The following is a 25297-nucleotide window of genomic DNA, read 5'->3' on the forward strand; positions in this document are numbered from 1 at the left end:
AATAGTACCTACCTCCCAAAGTTCTTTTAAAGGCATAATGAGATCTTTGTAATGCCCTTTGCAAACATTAAAGCAATATATTAAGTCTCTTTTTTTCCAGATTCAAACGCAGGCTAGTGGGCATGCTCTGGAATATCCTCAGAAATGACCAAAAATTGGAGAAATTCTTTCTTTAATTGACTACGCCCCTACCCCAGAGTAAAACCAAGGAAATCTCTTCTCCCATAGTCTAGCTTCCCCCTCCCAATCCCAAACCACAAACTCATACAATCTTGGACAAAAATCATTGTTAATGTAATTTGTTAGCAGTATTAATTAACTTAGAAATGAAGATAAACATTTAAGCAAAATATAGAAAACAACAATGGAACTCAGGGGTTACTATTTTTCTCCCTCCTCCACCCTATTTCTAGGTAGTCTAAGGGAGACTAAGGAAAGAGTTAAGATTTATTTTTTTTTAAGGCAGTTGTGGTTAAGTGACTTGCCCAGGGTCACACAGCTAGTGTCAAGTGTTTGGTCTGAGACCAGATTTGAACTCAGGTACTCCTGACTTCAGGGCTGGTGCTCTATTCACTGCACCACCTAGCTGCCCCCAAGAGTTAAGATTTAAATGTTGGGTGAAGTTTTCCCAGCACTGACCCAGGTTCCAAAAGAAAAAGAGGGGGGGAGAGGGAAAAGAAGAAAGGATCTGTTGACTAGACTTCACTCAGCCACAACTGCCAGTTTGGACCGATCTTAGCTCCAGTTCACTCCTGCCTATCAGCCTACTGTATGCACTTATCACTCTTTCCTCTTTACCCTCCCTGTCTGCTGCCCCAACACTTGGGAAGAAGTCCCTTTTTCAAGGTTGACAGAACCTCAAAACAAACAGCTTTACCAAATGCCTATGAATAGTCCATTCCAAGAATTCTCCATCAGCCTAGGGAGGTTACCTTGTGATCCTGGGCCTCAGCAACTCAGAACTACACTAATGTGATCTGATTTCACCTGACACTCAGTTTCTTCATTCTTTAAAACCAATAAGCATTTATTAAATGCCTACAACGTTCAAGACCTGAACTAAATGGTAGAACTACAAAGCTAAAATAAAAAGAAGCTTACAGTCTATTGGGGGATGCAACATTTACATAGGAAGCAAGTACAAAACAATTTGAGGAGGGAGGGAGCACTGACCAAGACGGGGATCAGGACAGGATTCCTGTAGGGAGTGGCACCTGAGTTGAACCTTTAGGGCTAAAAGATTCTAAGAGTCAGAGGTAAAGATGAAGTACATTTCAAGTATATGGGGCAGCATATACAAATGCACTGAAATAGGAAGTAAAATGCAGAGCACAGGGAACAGTAAATGGGCCAGTTTGGAAGGAACATAGAGACTGTACATGGACTGTAATTTTATCTGAAAATGTATGATGGAGCCAAACAGGAATTGCTTTAAATGCCAAGTGTAGGAATTTCGTGATTTATCCTAGAGGGAATAGAAAGCCACTGAAGAGTTTTGAGCAGAGGAGTGACACGGTCATATTGGAGCTATAAGATTATTTTAGAAGTTGTATGGAGGATGAATTAAAGAGAAGGAAAGATTAGAAGCAAGGAGACCAGTTAGGAAGCTATTGTACAAATCTAGGAAATTAGGACCTGGACTAGGATGAAGGGGAAAGATGTGACATATTTTTAAATTTACATGATTTGGAAACTGACTGGATTGGGGGGGGCCAGTGATTTACAATGAAGTGTTTGGATGACCCCCATATTATAAACCTGAGTAACTAACTGGAAGGATGATGTCTATAGAAACAGGAAAATCTGGAAGAAGAATAGGTTTAGGAGGGAAGATAATGAGTTCTGTTTTAAATGTCTTGAATTTGAGAAGCCTACAGAACATACATCTAGGTGGAAGTGTCCCATTGGCAGTCTGATGCCAAACTTGAGCTCAGGAGGGAACTTAGGGTTGAGTTTATAGTTTTGGAGATCATTTGCATGGAAATAATCATTGAACCCCTGGGAGCTAATTCAATCACCAAGAGGGAGGGTATACATACAGAGAAGAGGATCTAGGACATAACCTTGGAAGACACAAGTTGGGACCATAATATGAATAAAGATTCAATCAGGAAAATTGAGAAGAAAAATCAGCCAAGTAGTAGGATAACCAGGAGAAAGTACTGTGATGAAAACTGAAGGAGGACAGAGTTACATGGAAGAAGGGGGTGATCAACAGTGTCAAAAGCTGAAGAAAGGTCAAGAAGGATGAGAATTGAGAAACTGGCAGTTGGTATCTATGAAGTCAGTTTTAATCCAGAAGTAGTAATCAGAGATAATATTGAAAGGATTGAGAAATCAGTGAGGAGTAAGGTAGTGGAGGCAATGGGTACAGAAGGCTTTTTCTCTAGACGCTTGGCTGTGAAAAGGAGAACAGACATCAGGGAAAAGTGAAGGATTTTTAAGGATGAAGAAGTCTGACCATATTTATAAGCATCAGGGAATAAGCCAGGAGAAAGAAGAGGTTGATCAAAGTTCTTTGGGGATTTGATCAAGGACCAAAGAAAAGAGGTTGATTTTGGCAAAGTGAAGACACTTCTTAGAAACTGGAGAAAAGGGAGGGAAGTGGGAAATAAAATATAGAGGAGTTTCTAGGTAAAGCTAGGAGAGAATAAAGGCACTCACTATAGCTATCTTCTGTTTTCTCAGTGAAGTAGGAGGTGAGACATCCTACTGGGAGGGAGGAGGCAATCAGTGACTGAGGATGGAAGGTTTGGGACAGCATGTGAGAAGTTCAATGAAGAGCCAGTGAGAATAAAAAGGATTGAGATAATAACAATAACTGACATTTATATGGCTCTTTAAGGTTCACAAAATACTGTACACATATTATCTCATCTTATCCTCACAACAGCCCTGGGAGGTATGTGCTAGTATTAACTTCATTTTCTAGAGGAGGAAACTGAAACAGAAGGCCTCATTCAAAGTGTAACAATAGGAAAGGAAGTGGTAGAACAGACAAATAAATTGATTCTTATGTTGAAACTGAGTACCTAGTTTGGGGTTTACTCTGGTCTTTGTTCCCCTATGAAGCACACTTCAGTTTGGTTCAGCAAGCATTCATTATCACTCACTTTGGGGAAGGCATTGTGTGCTAGAGGCTGGGGATGGGTAAGAAGTAAGTCACTCTTATCTTGCCTTATTAACCTCTGAAAGCCCAGAAAATATAGCCCCAGGAAAAACCCTGGAACCTCTGAACGAGAAGAAAGACAGAATGAAGCAGTCCAGTAGTCCAGGTAGCTTGAGGGATTAAACAGGAGAGGTCCCTCTTACCCTGGGGCAAGGGGAGCAATACAGAACAGGAGACATCTCAGCAAGCTAGTGGAAAGCCCCACCTCAGCATACCAGGAGGAGATCATGAACCCCAGGGTGGTGGAGCAGGCAAACACCAACACCAGAACTCCCGAGTACCTCAGTACGGGCAGGGGAACCAGTGGAAACCAGCTACCTGGGCTACCAGACTGCTGCACCCTGTCTTTGTTCTGTTCAGGTATTCTAGGGCTTTTCCTAGGGTGACATTCAGGGGCCAGACTACCTAATCCTACCCCTAGAGTTCCAGTGTTGCTGATTCCAGCCCAACACCAGGTAACCTGCCAGAACACTATAGCTTCCAACTACCAGCATCAGAGGCCCCAGCACACAAAGCCAGGGACCAGGCCCTGGGCTCCCAGCACAAGAAGCTTGGATCAGTGCCCCCTGCTCCCCAGCAGGAGAGCTCAATCTCTTTAAAGGTCAGGAAATAAGCAAACACCATGAGCAAAAAGAAATATACTATAGATTCTTATTATGGGAACAGTGAAGATCAAGGCAGAAATTCTGAAGAGGACAATATTGTCAATAAACCCACATCTGGAATCTCAAAAGGGAATACAAACTGGTCTGAAGCCCAAAAAGCATTTTTGGAAGAGCTCAAGAAGGATTTTAAAAGTCAAATAAGAGAGGTAGAAGAAAAATTGGGAAAAGAAATGAGAGGTATGCAAGAGAGAGTCAATAGCTTGGAAAAGGAAGGACAAAAATTAACTGTAGAAAACAAGTCCTTAAAAAATACAATTGACTAAATGGAAAAAAAGTACACTGAAGAAAACAACTCCTTAAAAAGCAGAATTGGCCAAACAGAAAAGGAGACACAAAAACTCACCGAGGACAAGAATTCCTTAAAAAATAAAATGGGCCAAATGGAAAAGGAGGTACAAAATCTAATAGAAGAAAACAATTTGTTAAAAATTAGAATTGGGCAAATGGAAGCTAATGACTCTATGAGAGAGCAAGAATCAGTCAAACAGAAACAAAAGAATGAAAAAATAGATGAAAACGCAAAATATCTCATTGGTAAAACAACTGACCTGGAAAATAGATCCAGGAGAAACAATTTAAATATTACTGGTCTACCTGAAAATCACGATGAAAAAAAGAGCCTGGGCAGTATCTTTCAGGAAATAATCAAGGAAAACTGCCCTGAAGTCCTAGAACCAGAGGGTAAAACAGCCATAGAAAGAATCCACTGATCACCTCCTGAAAGAGATCCCAAATTGAAAATGGCAAGGAATATAGTAGCCAAATTCCAAAATTACCAGGTCAAAGAGAAAATACTGCAAGCAGCCAGAAAGAAACAATTTAAATATCATGGAACCATAGTCAGGATTACATGGGACCTTGCAGCTTCTACATTAAAAGATCATAGGGTGTAGAATATGATAATCTGTAAGGCAAAGGAGCTTGGATTACAACCAAGGATCAACTACTCAGCAAAAATGACCATGATCTCTCAGGGGAGGTGACGGACATTTAACAAAAGAGGGAACATCCAAACCTTCCTGATAAAAAGACCAGAGCTCAACAGAAAATCTGATCTTCAAATACAAGACTCAAGAGAGACATAACAAGGTAAATGGGACAGAAAAAAACAACCTTATTAATAAGGGCAAACTGTATAAGGGAGGATGACACTTGTAACTCTTGAGAACAGTATTGTTATTATACCGTTTTAAAGGGGTTTACATAGAGGGAGTAGGTGTAAGTTTTCTTTGATGTAATGATAAAAAAAAATCTAATCAAGTGGGTTAAATGGATTAAAGTAAATAGATTAATCTGATCTAACTAAAGGAAGGGACTGGGAGAAAAGGAAAGGAGCAGGCAGACAAGGGTAAATTACCTATAGGAAAAGGCACAAAAACCTGTTACAGCAGAGGGAAAGTAGGGAGGGAGATGAACATTGAACCTTACTCTCATCAGATTTGGCTCAAGGAGGGAATAACATAATCTAACCTACTTTATAGGCAATAGGAGGGAAAAGGGGGGAAAAAAGGGAAGGAGGATAGAAGGGAGAGAAGAAGTAATAAGGGGAAAGGGGAAAGAAAAGGGAGGAGGTGGTGGTGAAAACCAAAACACGAGTGAGGAGGAAAAGGGAGAAAGGAGAAAGAAAAGCATAAACAGGGGTGAAATAAGATGAAGAGAAAGACCCAGATAGTAATCATAACTCTGATCGTGAATGGGATGAACTGTCCCCTAAGGGAAGCAGATAGCAGAATGGATTAAAAACCATAATCCTACTATATATTGTTTACAGGAAATACACTGAAACAGAGGGAAACAGGGTAAAGGTAAAAGGCTGGAGTAGAATATAGCATGCTTCAGGTGAAGTAAAAAAAAAAAGCAGGGGTAGACGCTGGGGAGGGGAGGCACAAGGAAGGTTGAGACATAACCCCATAAATTCCCGGGAAGAATTTTAAAATCTGAGAAAGATAGGCTGGTGTGTGTATAGATAGAGCTGAAAGGGGTTTTAGACAGGAGTTCTTAATCTAAGGTCTATGAACTTAAAAAGCAAATACCTCAGTATTTTGATGTCTGCATTTCAAATGTAGTTTCCTTTGTAATACTATATATTTTATTTATTTAAAAACATTTTGAGAAGGGGTCCACAGGCTTTACCGGAGAGCCAAAAAGGATCCGTGTCAGGAAAAAAAAAGTTAACCTCTGCCTTAGAAATAATCTAGTCTAACACCATTTTCTAAATAAGGGCACTGAAGCCCCAGGAGGTGAAACGGCCAACCTAAATGATCACATGGCAAAGCTGGAACTAAATCCTAGCTAGGTGTCTGAGCTCCCAACCTAGACTTTATTTCACCACACCACTCTCCCTGTCCAGGCAGGCACACAGATATTATAAAAATTAAAATGTGGCAAGTATACTGGAAAAGCTACAAATCCAGTGAGATTCTGGAGTTTTGAGGAAAGAGATCACCATTCAGGGTTACTTAGTGATTCATTGCTCTGCTCTTTATCGAGCTCTGAAAGATAGAAATCAGAATTCTGCTTTTATTATTCGTTTGTTTATTGAGAAAGGGGGAAGAGACAGGCAGGCAGAGACAGAGAGGCAGAGATCAGATTTCATTTCCTGGGTCACCTGCTCCTCAAGCGGCCCATCATTGGGAGAAGGGTCTCACAAACTACCTGAGGCTTAGGAGAAAGGACCGGCCCAAGCACGCTAAGAGCTTTAGAGCTCAGGGAAAACAAAACAGCAGCGGGGCAAAAGCACCTCAGAGCAGAAAAAACGTGGCCGGGTGGGGGCAGGGAGTCAGGACGTTATTTGCAGAAAGTGGGGAGGGAGGTGGTCCTCGGCGGAGGCTCCAGAACCGCCCGGAGCTTCAGCCCGCGAACGCACGTGGGTGGAGTCTGCGCAGAGCCGCTGCCGGGCGAAGCTTGGGCGGGCTCTGAACAAGAGTTTGAAATTCATCTGCCAGGCTGATGACGAAGGCAGGGAGCGACGGGAGGCGGCTCGGCGCAGACGGTCCCTTGGCTTAGCGCACCCGCGTGCGCAAGGAATCTCTAGGAAGTCCTGGGCCGTCACTAGGGCGACGAGGCCCCTCTTGCATCCCCTGAGCTGCCGGGCTTGCTTCCGGTCTAGCCTTGGAAACTCCAGTCCCGCCCTCCTCCTTCCCCTACCCACCCCTCCTTCTGACTTCCCTATCCGACCAGCGCCACCAGCTGAGGCGCCTGTACCTTTAAATGGAGTGGCCTCGGCGCGGCCCCTGCAGCTGTGAGGTAGAAGACCCCGCGCGCCTCTATTGAGGGATGAACCAAGATGGCGGCTGCTTCAGCTCTGTGAGGGAGGAGGAAGAAGCGGCGGCGGCGGCGGCCGAGAGGGGACCTGGCGTTAGGAAGGGCGCCCCAGGTACGACCGGGGGGGCCCTCGCCGACTCTGGAGAAGCGGCGGGCGCAGGGGCTCAGGCCGGGGGCGGACACGCTCGAGACCCAGAGAGCGCAGGGGAGCAGCGGAGCCGCCGGGGGCGGCCGCGGCGACGGGGCCCGGGTATGAGGAAGGAGAACATGGCGGCGGCCTGAGGCGGCGGCGGCTGGAAGCGGCTTGGCGAAGGAAGGGCATGGCGGAGGCGGGGGAAGGGCAGTGACCTGCGCCTGGCGCCCCGTGGAGGCCATCCCTCCTCCTTTCCCCGTGGTGGGCAGCTGGGCCTGGACAATAGATCCGCGCAGGAGCACCGGGGCAACGCTTGCAGGGGGGCCGGCCAAACCAGACCCCCGGCCCCCGTGGTGCTCCCAGCTTCCCGGGCCGTGACATGAGGGAGAAGGCCACCGCGCGTAGGAGTGAAGGCCCCCTGCAGGGAGGCCGCGGTGCGCGGCGTTGAACGGAGAGGGCCCCGTCGGTCCGGGCCTCCCGCCTCCCCTCCCCCTCCTGGGGCCCGCGGGGCGTCTCCCCCACCCTCACCCCTCACCCCCTCCCCGGGCGGTGGCTGCGGGGGGGGGCGGCAGGATGACTGACACCCGGAGACGGGTGAAGGTCTACACGCTCAACGAGGACCGGCAGTGGGACGACCGGGGCACCGGGCATGTGACCTCGGGCTACGTGGAGAGGCTGAAGGGCATGTCCCTGCTTGTCAGGGCGGAGAGCGACGGTGAGTGCGAGCGGGGCGGGCGGCGGCGCGGGGCTGGGCGGCGGCGCTGGGAGGACCCCCCCCGACTCCTCCAAACGGAGGCAAGTTCAAATAAACGGGGTGGGGGGGGCGGGAGGAGCACGTACCACCTTCCCCCTTCGCGGAGGGACGCCTGGAGCTCCTTGGGGAAACGGCCCCGTGGAGGGAAGGAAGTTAGGAGACAAGTGCCCGCTGCATACCAAGCGCTTTACCGATAGCGCCTTGGATCCCCGAGACAAGCCTAGGGAGAACTTGGCGGGTGGAGGAGAGGTCTCTGTTAGGAACACCACCAAGTTAAGAGGGAGTGGACGCAGCCAAATGCATTTCCAGCAACACTCTCCCCCCCACCCCCGACGAGACCCTCTGTTCGAGAAACGTTTTCTTTCCCTCCCTCCTAAGGACCAGTCTGTTCTTTTGCTTAACGCATGGTTCTGCTTTCTAACATGTAAGCGGAGGCCAGTACAGCCGCCTTGCTCCTGTGGCCCACAGGTGTGTGCGCGCGCCACATGTGGATGGGGCCGAAGTGTAGGGAACTGAGTGTTAGGAGTCTTTTTCTTCCTCCATAAATCAGTCGGTGGACAATTACTTGCCTCTACTGTGTGCCGGGCACTAGTGCTGAGTGCTAGAAATACGGACAGAGGCAGATAGCGTTTCCAGGCACTGTGTTAAGCATCAGGGAATAAATACTAGTGGAGGCAAAAGGCAGTCTCTGTCCTCAAGGAGCATTGATGGGGGGGGGGTTTCTTCATTTGAGAGTGACCTTGAGAAAGTCACTGAATAACTCCTTTGTGCTTATTAGTTTACCCATCAGCAAAACAGGTATGTAATTTTTACAAGGCATTAAGAGATTTATTAGCCAATTCTTATTCTTTGAAGAACTGCCATGAATGGATTTTGAAGTACTTTACTTGGAAATACTATATACTTGAGCTCCAGTTTCATATCAACAAGAATTGATAGGTTAATTTTGCATTTAATAAGAAATACTACTTTGTTTTCAGAGACAGATATGCTGTTTACTTTTCAAAGTGTTTTGTTAATATTGTTTGTTGTCCGGGGGACTTCTTATAAGATCTGATTTAATTTTTTTGTACTTGCCCTTTTTCTTGTTTAAATGTATGGAGAGAAAGCATGGCATGATGGCTGGCCTTCAAGTCTGGAGCACCTGGGTTCAAGACCCATCTCTGACACATACTTGCGTAATGACCCTGGGTAAAGTGCTTGCCTCTAAGTCCTGCTAGGAACCTCTCAAGTTTTTAAATCGAAAAATGTTTCCAGTTTACTTTGGTGTGGGAGACTCCTCACTCCGAATTCCTAATCATAGGCTGGGACAAAACAAGGATATGGTGGTACCTACTGGTAAAAGTTCTATTCCCCTTTTGCTTTTTGAAAGTTTCTGGAGTACATCAGTTAATTTAGGCTTCATTGCTGTTTTTCAATTTGAATAGTTTCACAACCGAACTGTAGGTTGTTTGAATATAAAATCTTGCTTAGACTTTTTTTCAAATCATCTTTTGGTGACTACTCTCTCTGCAAGTCATCAATTTCAGTGAGCTAAAGGGAGCTATCTCTTGTCATTGAAGATTAAATTTAAAAATACAACTTCACACCACTTTATAGTGAAGTGTTTTTAAAACTAGAGAGTACACTTTCCAACTCAAAATGGAATTTAAATGGAGTCAGTTTCCTCACATACCCTTTAAAAAATAAGAAGCACCAAAGAGAAGAAAAATGCAAGGAAGACCCACACATAAGAAAAATAAGCATATTTTTTGACGTTGAGAAGATTAACATATTAACATATTCTATTACAACAGAATTGTATGACCAATAAAAGGTTGAAGAAAGTAAAAGTCACATAGGGACTCAACTTAGAATTTAAATACCCTCCACCCCCCCCAAAAAAAAGATTGGGAAGAATCTGAAGAAAATAGATTAATGGAGCACACAATAAAAAACCTCAAAAAATCAATTGACTATCGATTTATGCACAGTACTCAACAATTGGATGTACTGGCTCCAAAAAAAGATTTGAAAAATTCTTAGAATCAAATGACGAACTTAAGGGATGCTTCACAAGTTGACAATTTGGGAATTAGTGAAATCACAGAAAATTTAGAAAAAGAATATGAACGCTTAAATCTTCATAGGAAATTTCTCAGAAAAAGCAAAATCATACAGCAAAATAAAATAGAATCTGTTGAACAATAATGAAGGTCCCAAGATTTTTAAACTCCAAGAATACAATAAGGAAACAATATTTTTGTAGTACAAGGAAAATATGGAAAACATCAGAATCATAGTGGAAATAATGGAGGATAAGGAATGGTCAGAGAAACTGGAATATAATTATATACAAAAATAAGCCAGAATTATTTCCCCAGCAAAACTTAGTATACTGCTTAAGTTATGAGTTATTAACATTTGCGAAGTATTGAGGCTTTGAAAAGTTTACAGTGAAACCTGTGGCTTTAAGGAAATCTTAAAACAGTCAAATCTCAGCCAAAAAAGGATAAATATTTAAAATAATTTACACTTCTCAAATCAAGACAAGTTAGTTGCTGATGTTATATTTGAACTCTCATTGTTGTTTTGGATAATCACTGTTTCAATAACATGCTTCTGACAAAGGTACCCCTGAGTTAGAGAAACTTTGTTAATAAGACTGAAGAAATTGGTTTAAAGTGCTTTTTAAAAGTTTAATGTTAAATAATAAGAAAATGTATGTTCCCTTTCTATAGAATGGTTGAAGAAAAGACAAACCTAACAATTTTATAATGCTAAATAAGAATGGATTAAGCTCTCCAATAAAATGAAGAAGTCACAGAATGGATTAAAAAGCAGAATTCACCAATGTGTTTGTTCACTGGAAACAGTTAATCCAGAAAATCCGGAATCTGTAAGGAACTGACACATATTTCTGTGAGACTAATTATACATTCCTCAGTGGAGCACTGAGGGATGTGACAAGACACTTTTCGAAGATGAAAATACAAACTGGTTAACTACATGAAAAAATTCTTAAATTCTAATGATCAGAGATGCAGTTCTAGATGGCCTTGGAACACTATAATAGCAAAGAATATTTGATTTGTTGGGTGGGCTGTGGGGAAATGGGTGCTCATTGTTGGGCCTGCAGACTGGCATGGACATTTTATACATTTAATATGCAAGTGTACAATAAGTCACAGTTGTTTATTTTGAGCCAGTGATCCCAGTGGATAGGGCTTTATTCTAAAAAACATTGTAGAAAAGGAAACAGTTTTCATGACTGCTTTGTTTGGGGTATCAAAAAATTGGAAAGCTCCTATATGTCTAGCAAATGGAAAATAGCTGGATGCTTTTTGGTATGTTAATGTAATGTAATTTCATGGTGTTAGAATTAAATGTGAAGTATACTGGGACAAGTAGAGAGGTACCTTATATAAAGCCATGCATAATGAGATCATTAGTGCCAGTACCTATATGTTGACTGCAGTTAGGTTTATAAAAATAAAATAAAAACTCATGATTATAGAATTTCAAAAGGGCTTAGAAGTAGAGACAATAATGGAAACAGTGTTTAATTTATTTGGCTGTACATTGTTTAATAATAAGTTACACGCGATGTTCTGATTTGTATTTTATTTCATTATTTGTTTTTGTTGACAGTTCATAAGTTCATGATAATTCTTTTTAATCTTGAAAGTTAAATGATTAAATTGTGTCCCACTATGTAAGAACATAATTTTAAATTTATTATTACTTTGGAATTTTGTACCTTTTTGTGGATATTCTCTCAACCAGTGCATATTGCATCCTATCCATGTCTCCTCAGTCTGAGTGAGTGACTCTTATCCATGGTTTCCTTTAAGTCTTCCATAGGGCATCCCACCCTGCATGCTGGAGGCCTTCTCCTAGATCTCTTTGACATTACATAGATACCAATACCACTGTCATGAAAGATGCATAGCACAGTCGTAGCATCAAAGATTTAGAACTGGAAGAGACCTCATAAGTTATCTAGTCTAAACCCCTCATTTTATGGAAGGATTACCTAGAGATGATTGCACCTGTTGGATGAAGTCAGTGTGCTGATTATATTAAAGCACAAAAGTCGCAAAGACTTGTGTGCTTCATAATCACTCAAAAGAGTTCAACCTTGTGGTCCACCTGGGAAAAACTGAGTAGGTAAAGAGTGCAAGTTGTCCTGTGATATACATTTGGATGGACAACCTAGGGAGCATAATGTAGATCTTGGATAAGCACTATAAATAAATGATGAACTAAGTCTGGAGTTGTACAGGACGTGCAGAGTAGATTAAGTTGCCTTTGGGAAATTGCTCCCCCCCCCCGAAACAAAGGCCATCTTTTGTACCTTATAGTTTGGAAATAGTTTTCTTCTATCTGCCTTGTTACATTGTGTTCTAGAGTTGACGCAGCTAAATTTTTAGTTATTTTTCTTTATATAACTCACATTGAAACTAAATGATTATACATTTCACATAAGAGATTAGTATATCCTTCAACTAGGGATTGTCCACAGGACCTTGCTTCTCACCCCCCAAAAAAACAATTATAAATGTGTCAGTCCTAGAAATACTGATGCTGTATGTTGTTTTAATTGAAAAGGGGTATTTTTCAAAGCCTTGCAGATGAAGAGCACAACCATTTCATGCCTTTGTTTTGTGAGCAATACTTCACGTATTTCCCAGAATTTTTATAAGATGGTAGAGACATTTTATTTGAGATTCATTATTTTATTTGGGGGAGGGGTATTGAAAAGCATCTGTTGATATTTCAAGCCTTTACTTTGTCACTCTATTAGTAGATAATTTACAGTGAATTCTACATTACGTGCTAGTTGTCTACCTTTATTTGCCACCATACACAGGTTCAGAAATGAGTTTGGGGTCTTTAAAAGCAATTTTTTAATAAGCTTAAACAAGTGTAAATGTGTAAGATAAAAATAAATGGTCATAATGCTAGTTCAGTATAAGACATTAGAATTTATCTAGTTCAAATACATTATGCTTCAGCTCAGGAAAATAAGTTCTTTTTCTCATATTTAGCCTCAGTGTGCAGTAATTTTTGCTAATCTACGGGAATATAATCTATAGGAGACAAGTACTGGGAGTCAGAATCAGTGGGAGGATCAAGGTGCAAGATGGAATTTTTAAAGGTTTTTAAGAAGGACCTTTAGCAGTAGAAGTCTTGCAAACAAGTAAAAAGTTGCTGCAAACAAGCAGTGTGAACACGTAATATTTTTACAGATGAGAAAACTGATGCCCACACAAGTGAAATTAACAGCTAAGTTCCAATGACTCATATCAGAGTCCTAACTAGAAACTGAGTCTTCTGGCTCCCAGGGCAATGCCGTGATATAATACAAAGCCAAACATGAATTAATTTGTTAACGGGAATAATTGATAATTTGATTGTTGATCAAGAAAGAAAACAAAGATTTTTAAAGCTACTGCCTGTAATATATATATTGAGAATTACCAGTATTAGTTATTGTGATTATAGAATTTAATCAGTAGTGGACCACACTGTTATTATGTTTAACTTTTTACCCAAAAAACTATTTTCTAGTTACCTTCTAGTTTTTAAAATTTTTATATAATCTCCATAAAATCAAATAAAAATTGAAATCTTAATATTTTGAAATATTTAGAGTCATGTGGCTATGGGGAATAAACTACATATTCATCTGAATATGGTGAGGCACTCAATGTGTGGAACAAATTTTTCCACCTGCTAAATGTTCCTATCACTGATAAAATTTCTCTTCATTAATAGAGGTTCATGTAAAAACAGGTGAAGTTATGTGTTTACTGTGACTTATTTAATTACTTTCTTCAATCTCATTCAAGACCTGTATTGATGTTACTAATACTCAACTGCATTACAAAAAGAGATAAGTTTGTGGTGCTTGCCTTGTTTAGTCAGATACACTTGTGAATTTGCTGGAATGTAAGAGATGGTCATCTATTTTTTGTCCCATTCCACAAATGAACTAATTTGTATGTGATTGTATGTAACTTATAAAAGGAGTAAGGAAAGGTGAATTTCAATATCACTAAAAATGCCTTCCAAAAGTACTTCATTGCACAGATTAGGAAAACATGTAAAGTTCTTATTCTATATCGTTTAAAAGGATCTAAGGACAGATATTTTGCTTTGCTTATCTTTTAATATATTGGTTTCAGACTAGGTGTCCCTGACTAACCTAGCCTGGAAACACAGGGGCTTCTCACAGGCATGATCCATTGCTTATAGACACAGGAGCTTTGCCCTGTTTCTAACATAGGCCAGTTTGTCCCTTCTTAGTTGTTTGGTGGCCTCCTGCTCCTGGGTACTCACTGCTGAACTTGGGACACCTTGCCCATCTGCCAGCCTCAGCCTTTCTGGTACTTGAAATTACAAAAATGTGCCAACACACCTGCCTGTCATAAGTTTTGTACGGTACTTTTAGCTCTTCAAAACATTTGTGCTCATCTTTGTCCTCAGTACAGTCCTGTAAGTATAGTATTTCTCTTATATCTATACAAAGAAATAGACACAAGATTAAGTGATTTGCCCAAGGCCACATAAGTTAACTAGTGGTAGAACTGAAATAGAACTAGTTTTTTTTATTGGACTCACTATCTTATAGGCTGATATATTTTCTGTGTATTACCATTAATGTGCTGTTAAGTTTGTCAAATTATTTTTGCAGGGTCGGGGGGAGGGAAGGAAGATAGGAAGGAAATAGGCAGTCATTAAGCACCTATTATGTTCCAGGCACTGTGCTAAGAGCTTTACAAATATTTTATAATTGTCATAACGACTCTTTGAAGTTATTACTATTATTATTTCAGTTTTACAGTAGTTGAGGAAGCTCAGGCAGATAGGTTAAGTGACTTGCCCAACAACACACAGGTACTTAGTATCTAAGGCTTGATTTGAACTCAGATCTTCCTGATTCCAGACTCAACAGTTTATCTACTGGGCTACCTGGCTAGCTCGGCAAAGAATTTGTTAACTTAGTAGATGATAGACACATTTACAACAGTAAACTTGCCCAATAACCTAATGACCTATGAATGATTTTAAGTCATATTGAGTATTGAGCATCTAGCACTGGGGCATAAGTAGGATAATTTTAAGGAGGATGGATGGATGCCTAGTATTGGGAAGGTTTTTATTATCAGAACTTTATTTTAAAACCATTTATGTTACTGTGTAAACATGCCTTGATAAGGAAATTGTGATGTGCTGGGGTGGCTAACTTAACTTTATTGGTCACCTGAGTTTTGTGGAGGTTTTTTTCTTTTAAGAGTTTTTGGACTATAAATGGATTGAGGTTTGGTAAATGGAGCTAATTGCAAGACTAGAGGTTTTGAAAGATAATCATAGGGATTTTTTCTGAGCTACCCATTATTCACTTTTAAAATATTGCTAATTCTTAGAATAGGGTACAACGTACTAGAAAAGAGGATTTCAAGATAGATATACCGTGAGTTCACAGTAAATCTTTAACTGTAATATCTTCTTTGTTGGTTTTTTTTTAATTTTGTATTCATTTATTCTTAGTACCATTTTCTCCATTCCATGCACTTTCCAGTTTGACAAACAATTGAGAGTCTGTCTGCCCTAACAGCCTAAATTTGAGTGGTATGAAAGAGTGGATTGAGAGACAGTATAGTGCAATGGAAAGAGTATTGGGTTTGGAATCAAAGGACCTGAGTTTAAATTTTGTTATCTCTTCTCTCTCTCTGTCAAGAGGTAAATAGCATATTTTATCATAATTCTCAGGACACATGCTTGGCCACTACATTGATTAGCATGTTGCTTGCTTATATAAATTCTTTTGGTACTGTTCGCTTTGTTCTATATCACTTCATAGTAACAGATTCTTTCATTTGTCTCTTGACATTTCTTAAAGTGCAGTGATATTCTGTTACATTCATACCACAATTTGTTCATCCATTCTCCAACAGATCAATGGCCTTTGATTCTAGTTTTTATCTTTCTCTCTTTTGAATCCCCTTTCCTCCTCCCCATCCCCACTTTTTGTGAATAGGAAATTTGTTTTGCTTATTACCACTCCCTGGCTGCTTTTGTCCTCCCTCTTAATCCCATCCTCCCATCCACACTTGTTTCTCTGTTGAATTTGATATATCTTGGATAATATTGAAGCTCATCTGATGCCTACTCCTTCCACCATTTCCTACTTGTTTGATTACTCTTATGAATTTCAGTTAGGAGGAATAGCAAGTTTCTCCCCCCTTCCTACTTTTTTACATTATTTGTATTCCAACACCACCTTTCTCTTTTGCTTTTTGGAATATCGTATTCCATAATCTCCTCTCCTTTTTAGCAGATGCTTCCAAGTTTTGTGGTGTTTGCATTTTTTTGATGCTTGAACTGATTCTTACTAGATACTTATAGTTTTTCTTTGATATGGAAACTCTAAATTTTGGCTTTGTTTATCCTGGGAACTTTTGTGTTTCTTTCAGAAATGATCAGTGGATTCTGTCTTTGCTTTGTTCTATAATTATAATAGATCCAGGCAGTTTTTATTTATATTTTCTTGAAATACAGCCTTTAGGCTCTTTTGGTTTTGAGGGGAGTTTAAGTCTTAAAGTATTTCTCCTTGACTTCTTTTCCAGGTTGATTGTTTTCAATAGCAGATACCTTTTTTTCTTCTATTTTCCAATCTTTTAATTTTGTTGTAATGTTTCTTGCTATCTTGTGGAGTCATTAGTTTGTTTTTTGTTATTTTTTCCTTTCTAGTTTTCAAGGAGTTATTTATTTGGATTATTTGCTACTTTCTCTTCTCATATAATCTTGGTTGATGTTTTCTTTGATTTACTCATCTCTCCAGATTTAGTTTCCTGATTTGAGATTTTAGGGTAGGTCCAAGTTCAGCATCCTCCTGCAGTTTTGAGTGGGATGGTCAGCACTGTTTGATCTTACCTTGGCTGGGTTCCTACACTGATCTCTACTTCCCAGTGCTGTTCCTCTTCTCCCTTTATGTTATGCTCAGAGGTCTGGATACTCAGGGCCTTGTAGCATCTCATAATAGAATTCCAAGAGATGCTGGAGCCCTGGGTACCTAGTTTCTCCTACTGTGCCGCTGATTGCTGCTGCTCCCCAAGGAAGCATGCAAGGTTATAATTACCCCGGGGCCTTTGGTGGGGAAGAGGTGTTTCACTCTTTCTGCCTATAGTCAAAGAGTGTTGCAGTCTACACATGTCTCAGGACCTTCTCTGCACTTCCTGGGAGATTATGGGATTGTTTGCCTGCAAGTGAAGGTGGCTTTGCCAGCACCCCTCTTCCATATTGCCTGTGGGTTTCTGACCAGCTTTTTGTACAGTTTTTGAATGAAATAAATCAATTATTGTATTCTTGTATTTCTTGATCATTATTTAATCAGTTAGGAGTTTTACGTTTTCACAGCAGATGTAGGAGAGCGCAATAAGCCTTCCTTTGTTCAGGCAGCCATCTTGGCTGGAAGTCTTTTTCATTTTAAAATAAACTAATTTCTGTTTATGAAGCATTGAGAATGAAGAACTTTTCCAATAGAGACAATACATCATTGAAGAAGTTTCTTAGCTTGATCTCAGTATTTTCTTTATTCTGAGGGTCATCTGCTCTTTTTTTCCTCAACACCAAGTTCAGTATTTGAGACAACCCTCCAGGATGACCTCAGAGCTCCTACAACAGTTTTGTTAAGCAGTTCACCTCCTTGCACGGTCACAGACTTCGTTCAGTCTGTTATGTCATGGCCTGCCCAGCCAATTTTGTGTAATACAGCAGGTCGCTTTTTTTTTTCATCACTGTTTCCAAAGTAAGTACTAATGGTTATGGTGGAACAGTCTCCAGGGCAGCATCATTGGACTACATTTTTTATTTTTTATTGGCATAGCAGTAGTCTATTAAATTCATGTATAACAACTGATTTAGCTTTTCCCCAGTCAGTGAGTACTCACCTTGTTTCCGTTTCTTTGATACCACAAAAAATTGCTGCTATGGACACTTTAGTGTATGTGGAATCTGTTCTTTTTCTGTCTTTGCCTCTTTGAGATATATGTTTGATCCCCAAGTCAGTGGAATCTCCAGGTGAGAAGATATGGATGTTTTAGTTAACTTTGCATGGTACCTAATTGGTCTTCAGAGTAGTTGGACCAATTTATAATTCCAACAGTGTGCATCTTTTCTCATAACTCTTCCAACATCGATAGTTTCTTTTTTTTGTCATTTTTGCCCATTTGCTGGGTATGAGGTGAATGAAACCTCAGTTATTTTGATTTGCACTTCTCTTATTTTTGTAATTAAATAAGAATTGATGTCTTTTGTTTTTTATATCATCCTAGTTTTCCCCAGGATTCTTCCTATTACCTCTACCCAAGAGAGCTATCCCAAGTAAAGTACAAAATATGTGCAATGTACAACATCTGTGGAGTGGTTTGGATGTCCTTTTATTTATTATATATATATATATATATATATATATATATATATATATCTATCTTCATTCTATTTCTCTCAGTCATCTGGGGCATTCATTCATAAGGTTATAGTTTACAATTCTCCTTTTCATATCTTTTGACCATTTATCTATTGGGAAACGCCTCTAAATCTTATGTGTTTAATTTCCGGTACATCTTGTGCATCAGATCTTTATCTGATATTTAGGATATTTGATGTAGTTTGCCTTCTTATCCTAGTGCTGCTTTATTTCTTGTTGCATCTTTTTTATGTACACAGTCTTATGCAAGGTTTTAAGTATAAGACAGAGAAGTTTCTTTTCTATTTTCTCACTGAAAATAATTCTTTATTCCCTTGCTAGTAATTACTAAGGAAGCACTTTTTATGAATTTGATTAGGACATGTTTTTACAATTATAAAATAATGCAGTGAGGTCTCATCTAAATAGAATTTCCAGGTAATTAAAGGTTGTTCTGGTTTTTGTTTGTTTGTTTTTAGGCAGTTAGGGTTAAGTGACTTGCCCAGGGTCACACAGCTAGTAAGTGTCAAGCGTTTGGTCTGAGGTCACATTTGAACTCAGGTCCTCCTGACTTCAGGGCTGGTGCTCTATCCACAGCGCCACCTAGCTGCCCCAAAAGTTATTCTGTATATGCAAAGAGCTTTAAAAATTTTTCAAGACTGATGGATGTTTTTCTAATATGAACAATACCTTTAAGTTTTGTGTGGCATCTTGAATGTTTGACTTGGTCACACAGATGGCTTGGGCCATCTGTTTTCTTTCTTTTGGTGCCTCTTTCACCATTCTTTCTTGTTGTCCTTGTCCAAGATACATACATTTTCAACATTGAAGTATTCTGCTTTTAGTTTGCAGAAAAGGGAATAAAGGTGGGAGGATGGGGAGGTGAAGGGAAACTATTAAGTGACTGATTCAAGTCCTGTACAGGGCTTCTGATGACTTCAACCCAGTAGAAATAAGGAGGGGGTGGACGGAAGAGAAATTAAATTTTTCCCCTCTCCTGTCAGTTTCCATAGAGCCCTCCAAATTGGTGAAATGGTGCCACCCTTAAATCTCTGAAACTGTGTTTGAAGAAGCATAGCTCTTGCACACAGAAGAACAGTTATAGTTGGGCCTGTCTTTTGGTAGCTTTGACAAAAGTCATAAAGCCATCCAGTGTGGTTATGTTGGACACTGATGTTGAGGATCCATGGAAAAGGAAAAGAAAAAAAATCTTCCTGTCACCTTGAGAAAATACCAATGTATTTACAGATATCGTAGGCAAGGGCTTTCACAGGGGAACCAGGTATATTTAGCTGCCAGGTTTTCTTCAAAATCTATAGGTCATCGTGGTTTTTCCTTTGCAATAATCCTGACATGTGACACCACTAGACAATTTCAGAACAACTGCAAAAAGGCTAGGCATTTCAAAATTAATTGTTAATAGTCCTTTGACATCTAGGGAGCTGAAAATGGAACACCATCAGTAACTTTTGGAAGCAGCTGCTAAGTGAGGTGTATATGTCTTTCTTGCAAACCTAACTCCAAATGACATGTAGCTTTAGGCGCTGTCTCTCAGGTTGCTGACTCTTGCTTTATAGCAGATGTGAGAATGCTAAGGAAAAAATCTGAATTAACTGCTCTGAGACAACTGTGCTCTTAACTTTAAGATAGTTTGACCTAAGTGTGTTATCTCCCTTCCCCCCTTTACTAAACTCTTTGAGGACAGAGATCATTTTTTAAATAGGCAATCCCCAGCGTAAAAGCTGTACTCCAAAAGTTTTCTAAGTTGGTACACAGTTCTCCATAGAAACAAACCTTAGATAGCTTTTGTAGATTAGTTTAATTACTATCTAATTTAACCTCTAATGAGGCTGGAATACCATGCATTTGCAGCTGAAAGCCAAGAAAAGCCAATGTTGTTACATGCAATACTATAAATTAAATGAAATCTACTGAATATTTTTTTCCCCATCTTTAATAAAATGAAGAGCTAGCTAGAGTTTTGTAGAGTCTGAATGGGTATCTGTAGACTTTCAGGGCTTTTAAAAATTAATACTGGTTTATCATGTCTTATTTAGAAATTTAAGACTTTCCTGTTCTTGTATTACTAGTACCATAAATAGCCACGATCATAGATTTAGAGCTGAAAGGGATCTTAGAGCTCATTAGGTCCAAAAACTCTTGTCTCATAAATGAGCAAACTGAAATTTAGAGAAATTGAATGACTTGCCGATGGTCACCTAACTAGTAATCATCAGAACCTGGATTTGAACCCATGTCTTCCTGACACCAAGACTAGTACACAGTTCTGTACTTCCTCATGATAATTAGTTGTTTGGAACGTAGGGGACAATCCCAAAGCACCTGAGCAGAAATTGTAGAGGAAGAAGAGAAAACAAGTGTATCTGGAAGAAGAAAAAAAAGAGTACTTGACTAAGACTTTCACTTATGTGAGCATCAAAAGATGCAGAATAGGGAGAACATGATATATGTTTGTCCTCTTGGTAATTAGAAAAAGACTTTGGATCATCTTTTCCCCATGTTTAATACAAGTTGAGGGCAGACAAGAGAGAAATAGCTTTGAAATGGGGAGGCAATATTATTAAGAATTTGTAAATTAGGGAATGTTTATATGTCTGTATCCTCAATAGCATCAATTACATTACCAATCTTAGATACGTGACAAATCTTTGAGAAACTAATTATTCTTTTTTTTTTTTTAGCAAATTTAATTTGCACATGTTAGGATCAAGAGCATCTTTTTCTATATAGATTATTTAGAATGGGTTAAAGTTAAAGCAGTGAACTTTAAGATAGATGCTCTTTCAAGGAACAGCAAAAAATTGATGTCTAGAACATATATGGTAAGAGAATTTGTAAAGAATAGAATATTTTGGATTGGTAAAGTTTTTTTCTGAAAAAGACCTGTTCTAGATCATTTGACATGAGTTTCATTTAGATCAGCAAACATTACTTAAATGTACTGTGTGCAAGGGGTACGTAGTCATTCAGGCCTCCATCTAAAGGTGCTTGTAGTCTAATGGGATAAGATGTGAGCAAATAATCATAGTCCCTGTCCTCAAGGATCTTAAATTCTTTTTATTGGAGGAATATGGTGTATAAACAGGTAGGGGTGTGTGGGTGTGGGTGTAGGTGTGAACATATATGATTTTTTTTTTCATTTTAAGTGTTTTAACTGATAAATACCTGTATTATACCTGTTACATCCCAATGAGTTGTGCTGCCCCCTCAGAATTCACTTGCAACATAAGTAAAGAAAAACAAGTCCTCAAAAAGACTATCTAAAAATATATGCCCACTCCTTGTCTTCTGAGTATTGGGATGTATCCTTCACTATTAGCACTCTGAATTCACAATTATAAATGTAGTATTAGCAACTAGAGAAATAAGGAAAGGCTCCCCTATAATGTAGCACTTGAGATGACTCTTGAAGAGATCTGTGGATTCTAAGAGGCAAAGTTGAAGAAGTAGTGCATTCCAGAGATAGAGAACAACTTTGTGAAAGCGTGGAGATGGAAGGTGAAATGCCAGATTCTGGGGAAAATAAATGAACAGATTTGGCTGGAACACAGAATGCCTGAAGAGTGGTAATGAGGAAGTAAGCCTAGAAAGGTGGGTTGGAGTTTGTGAATGGCTTTAAGTGCCAAACTGGGAAATTTAATGTTTCATCCTACAAATGTACTGAAGTTTCTGGGTAGGGTAAGTGATTTGATCAGCTTTGTGCTTTAGGAAAATTATTGTACTTCTTAAGCACATAGAAGAGGTCAAATAGAATATAGATTGAAAAATTCAAGATGGAGAGGGGCTCACTTCCAGCTGGACGACCAGGGATGCAGTAGAGCTCAGGTTGTACCTGAGCTATCCGGAGGAAGAAAAGAATGTCAGTAGACAAAGATGGATGGGGAGGAGTTCATTCCAGGTTGTTCTTCATTCTTGGAGGACCATAACATCAGGAAGGTGATGCCATGACTTGCTTGAATTGGATTTAAGTGAAGGAGGGCTGTGCAAAGTCACTGTCCTCACTTTTTTCTCTGGAGCCATCTGGGTCCAGTGACAAGATACAGATCAGGACAACTGGAGATGGCCCCCCATTCCAGGTATTGAGAGGGCATTAGTGAAGTCACCATGACAGAAGAAGGCATAAACAAGATCAGAAAATAGCACTTAAAGTGTATGCACAAAAAGGAGGAAATATCTGATATGGCTGAAAAGGTAGGTAGAAGCCAGATTTTGGAGGGCCTTGAATGACAGGTTTAGGTGTTGGTATTATATTCAGTGGCACTGGAGAGCCACTAAAGTCTTTTGAGCAGGGGAATGAACCGGTCATACCTTTATATTAGGAAGATTACTTTGACTGCTATGTAATGATAGATGGGAAACTAGGGGACCTAACTAGGAAAGTCAAAAAAGTGGTGATGAGAGATTGACTTGATTGGGTAGCATTTGGAATGGAAAGTGACACAGGGACATTGAATTATAATAAAAAGGGCATTGGCTTTGGAGTAGGATGACCTGGATTCAAATCCTGCCTTTCATCATCTGTGTGACCTTGGACAAATTACCTACCCCTTTGGGCCTCAGTTTCCTTGTCTGTAAAATAAAAAGGTTAGATTAAATGGTCTTTTCTCAGGCTTAGTGCTTAATATGTGTTTGGTGGGGATTAGAATGCTGGCATAGAGAAATTGAAAAGGAAAATTTTGCAGTCTCTGTTCTAATAGTACTCTTTGTGGAAACTTATTATAATCCATCACCTAGAACTTCATTTGATTTTATAGATGTCATATAATTTCAGTTTTAAACTTAGGTTATAGTCAGTTATTAAGCCAGCCAAGTTTGTTTGTTTTAAAATCTGATGAGGTACTTTTTCTCCTATTCTGAATCAAGGGTGACAGAATTTTAATTTTAGTATAGTGAAACGACTTCAAGACTGATAAACTGTACATTTAATTTTATAAAACAGTTTGTGTTTGCTAATCTTGTGGTGTTGAGAATATTTTGATTTCAAGGGAAAATCGTTCTTCTGGCCTTTGATCATTTTTCAAATGCCTCTGCAATTTTCAGTGTGCTGTGCTAGTGACTTAACCTGTAGTCTTACAAACTTGTTGAGTCCTTCTGTTGAAATTGATCTCCTGCCCTATACAGTTGTACCTTATAACTAATTAAAAATTTTTCTGTATTCAGAGATTAATTTGCACTGAGCCCAGGGGAAATTCTAAGTGTTAATAGAAATTATCCCAGCTATAAACATTTAAACATTCAGTGCCAATTCCATTTGTTTTGACACTCCTCCCACCCCCTTTAAGAAACTAGGTTTAGGTAGTATATTTCAGCTAAAAGGGAAAGAAAATCCTGTTCTTCAGTTCATTAGGAAAAAAAATAAGAGAAATTAATATTCTCTAACTTTGTTTTTTAAATACCTAAGCTAGTTTTTATTAGTGTTTTAATAAATATGTCAAACTTTATTGTTAGTGTTTCTTTGATTGCATTCAGAAAATAAATTATCACTTTTAAACCAGGAGAATGTTGGTATAGAGAATATTTTTAAGTTTTGTGTAGTCTTTATTGATCTCCTTCGTGAAAATAAGATCACTGGCAGTTACCAGAACTCTGCGTGATGTCAATCTGTTCCCAAACACTTATTAAGCATTGTGCTAGGTACTGGGGATACAGATATGAAAATGAGACAGTCCCTGCTCTTAAGTAGCTTACATTCTATTTAGTGGATTCAGATTAGTAAATACAAGTTATTTACAAAATTATTATACTATGAAAGAGGAAGCAAAAACAGAGTAAGCAAAGGCCTCTTGAGAGAAGTGACTGTTGAGTTTAGATACAGATACGAAAATGAGACAGTCCCTTCTCTTAAGTAGCTTACATTCTATTTAGTGGATTCAGATTAGTAAATACAAGTTATTTACAAAATTATTATACTATGAAAGAGGAAGCAAAAACAGAGTAAGCAAAGGCCTCTTGAGAGAAGTGACTGTTGAGTTTAATCTTGAAAGGGAGCTAGGGGGACCGACAGTCAGAGATAAGGAGAGGGGATTTTATACATGAGGAGGGATAGCATGTGCAAAAGGCATTTAAATAGAAGCAAGCTAATTTGTTGGGGATGGACATGATGTATAATCAATCCTAAGAGATAAATTGGAGCCAGATTGCGAGGGGCTTTAAATGCCCAAAAAGTTTGATTCTATCCCTAACGTCTGTGAGAAACCTTGGTAGCTTTCTTGAAACAGGGGAATGATATGGTTAGACCTGTCTTTTAAGCATAGCAATATTATCTATGTGTAGAATGGAATTTAGAAGGGAAATACTGAATGCAGGAAAGCCAATTAGGAGACTATTGTAATAATCCAGGCAAAAGATAGTGAGGCCATGGGCCAGGTTGTTGACCATAAGAGTGAAAGGGAAGGGGAAGGGAAAGGATGAAGCATTCATATAATGCCTACTATGTGCCAGGCACAGCATTGAGTACTTTTTACAAATATCTCATTTGATCCTCACAACAACTTTGCAAAGTAGGTGTTATTATTACCCTCATTTTACGTTTTGGGAAACTCAGGCAAACGGAGGTTAAGTGACTTACCTAGGGGTCACACAACTATTAAGTGTCTGAGGACAGCTTTAGACTCGAGTCTTCCCTAATTCCAAGTTTATTGATCTATTTACTGTGCCACCACCTGCAGTGAGGGAGATGTCTCGTTCATAGGGTAGAATAGAAAATAATTTGCAAATGATAGGATTTGAGGGATAAAGATTGAAGGATGACTTTGGTCTCCTCCATTCTGGGTGCCTGGTAGAATAATGGTACCCTCAACAAAAATAGTGAAATCGGGAGTGGGGCAGGTTTAGG

At 39.5% G+C, this 25297-nt stretch overlaps 1 protein-coding gene across 3 annotated transcripts in view; it reads left to right on the forward strand.

Moving 5' to 3' along the window:
- Nucleotides 1-25297, forward strand: part of PPP4R3A (protein phosphatase 4 regulatory subunit 3A) — a 67928-nt gene that overhangs the window by 839 nt on the left and 41792 nt on the right. For 2 of the 3 annotated variants that reach the window (XM_021000354.2, XM_021000355.2), the window contains exon 1: nucleotides 7695-7946. The exons of the other annotated variant lie outside the window; for it this stretch is intronic. In XM_021000354.2, the coding sequence (XP_020856013.1) occupies nucleotides 7805-7946 (142 nt within the window). In that variant the 5' untranslated portion in view covers nucleotides 7695-7804. Of the gene's footprint in view, nucleotides 1-7694; nucleotides 7947-25297 lie in introns of those variants that run through there. 3 annotated transcript variants of the gene reach the window in all.

Source organism: Phascolarctos cinereus, unplaced genomic scaffold (genome assembly GCF_003287225.1).
Source record: "Phascolarctos cinereus isolate Bilbo 61053 unplaced genomic scaffold, phaCin_HiC Scaffold_3;HRSCAF=262, whole genome shotgun sequence".
Taxonomy (NCBI): domain Eukaryota; kingdom Metazoa; phylum Chordata; class Mammalia; order Diprotodontia; family Phascolarctidae; genus Phascolarctos; species Phascolarctos cinereus.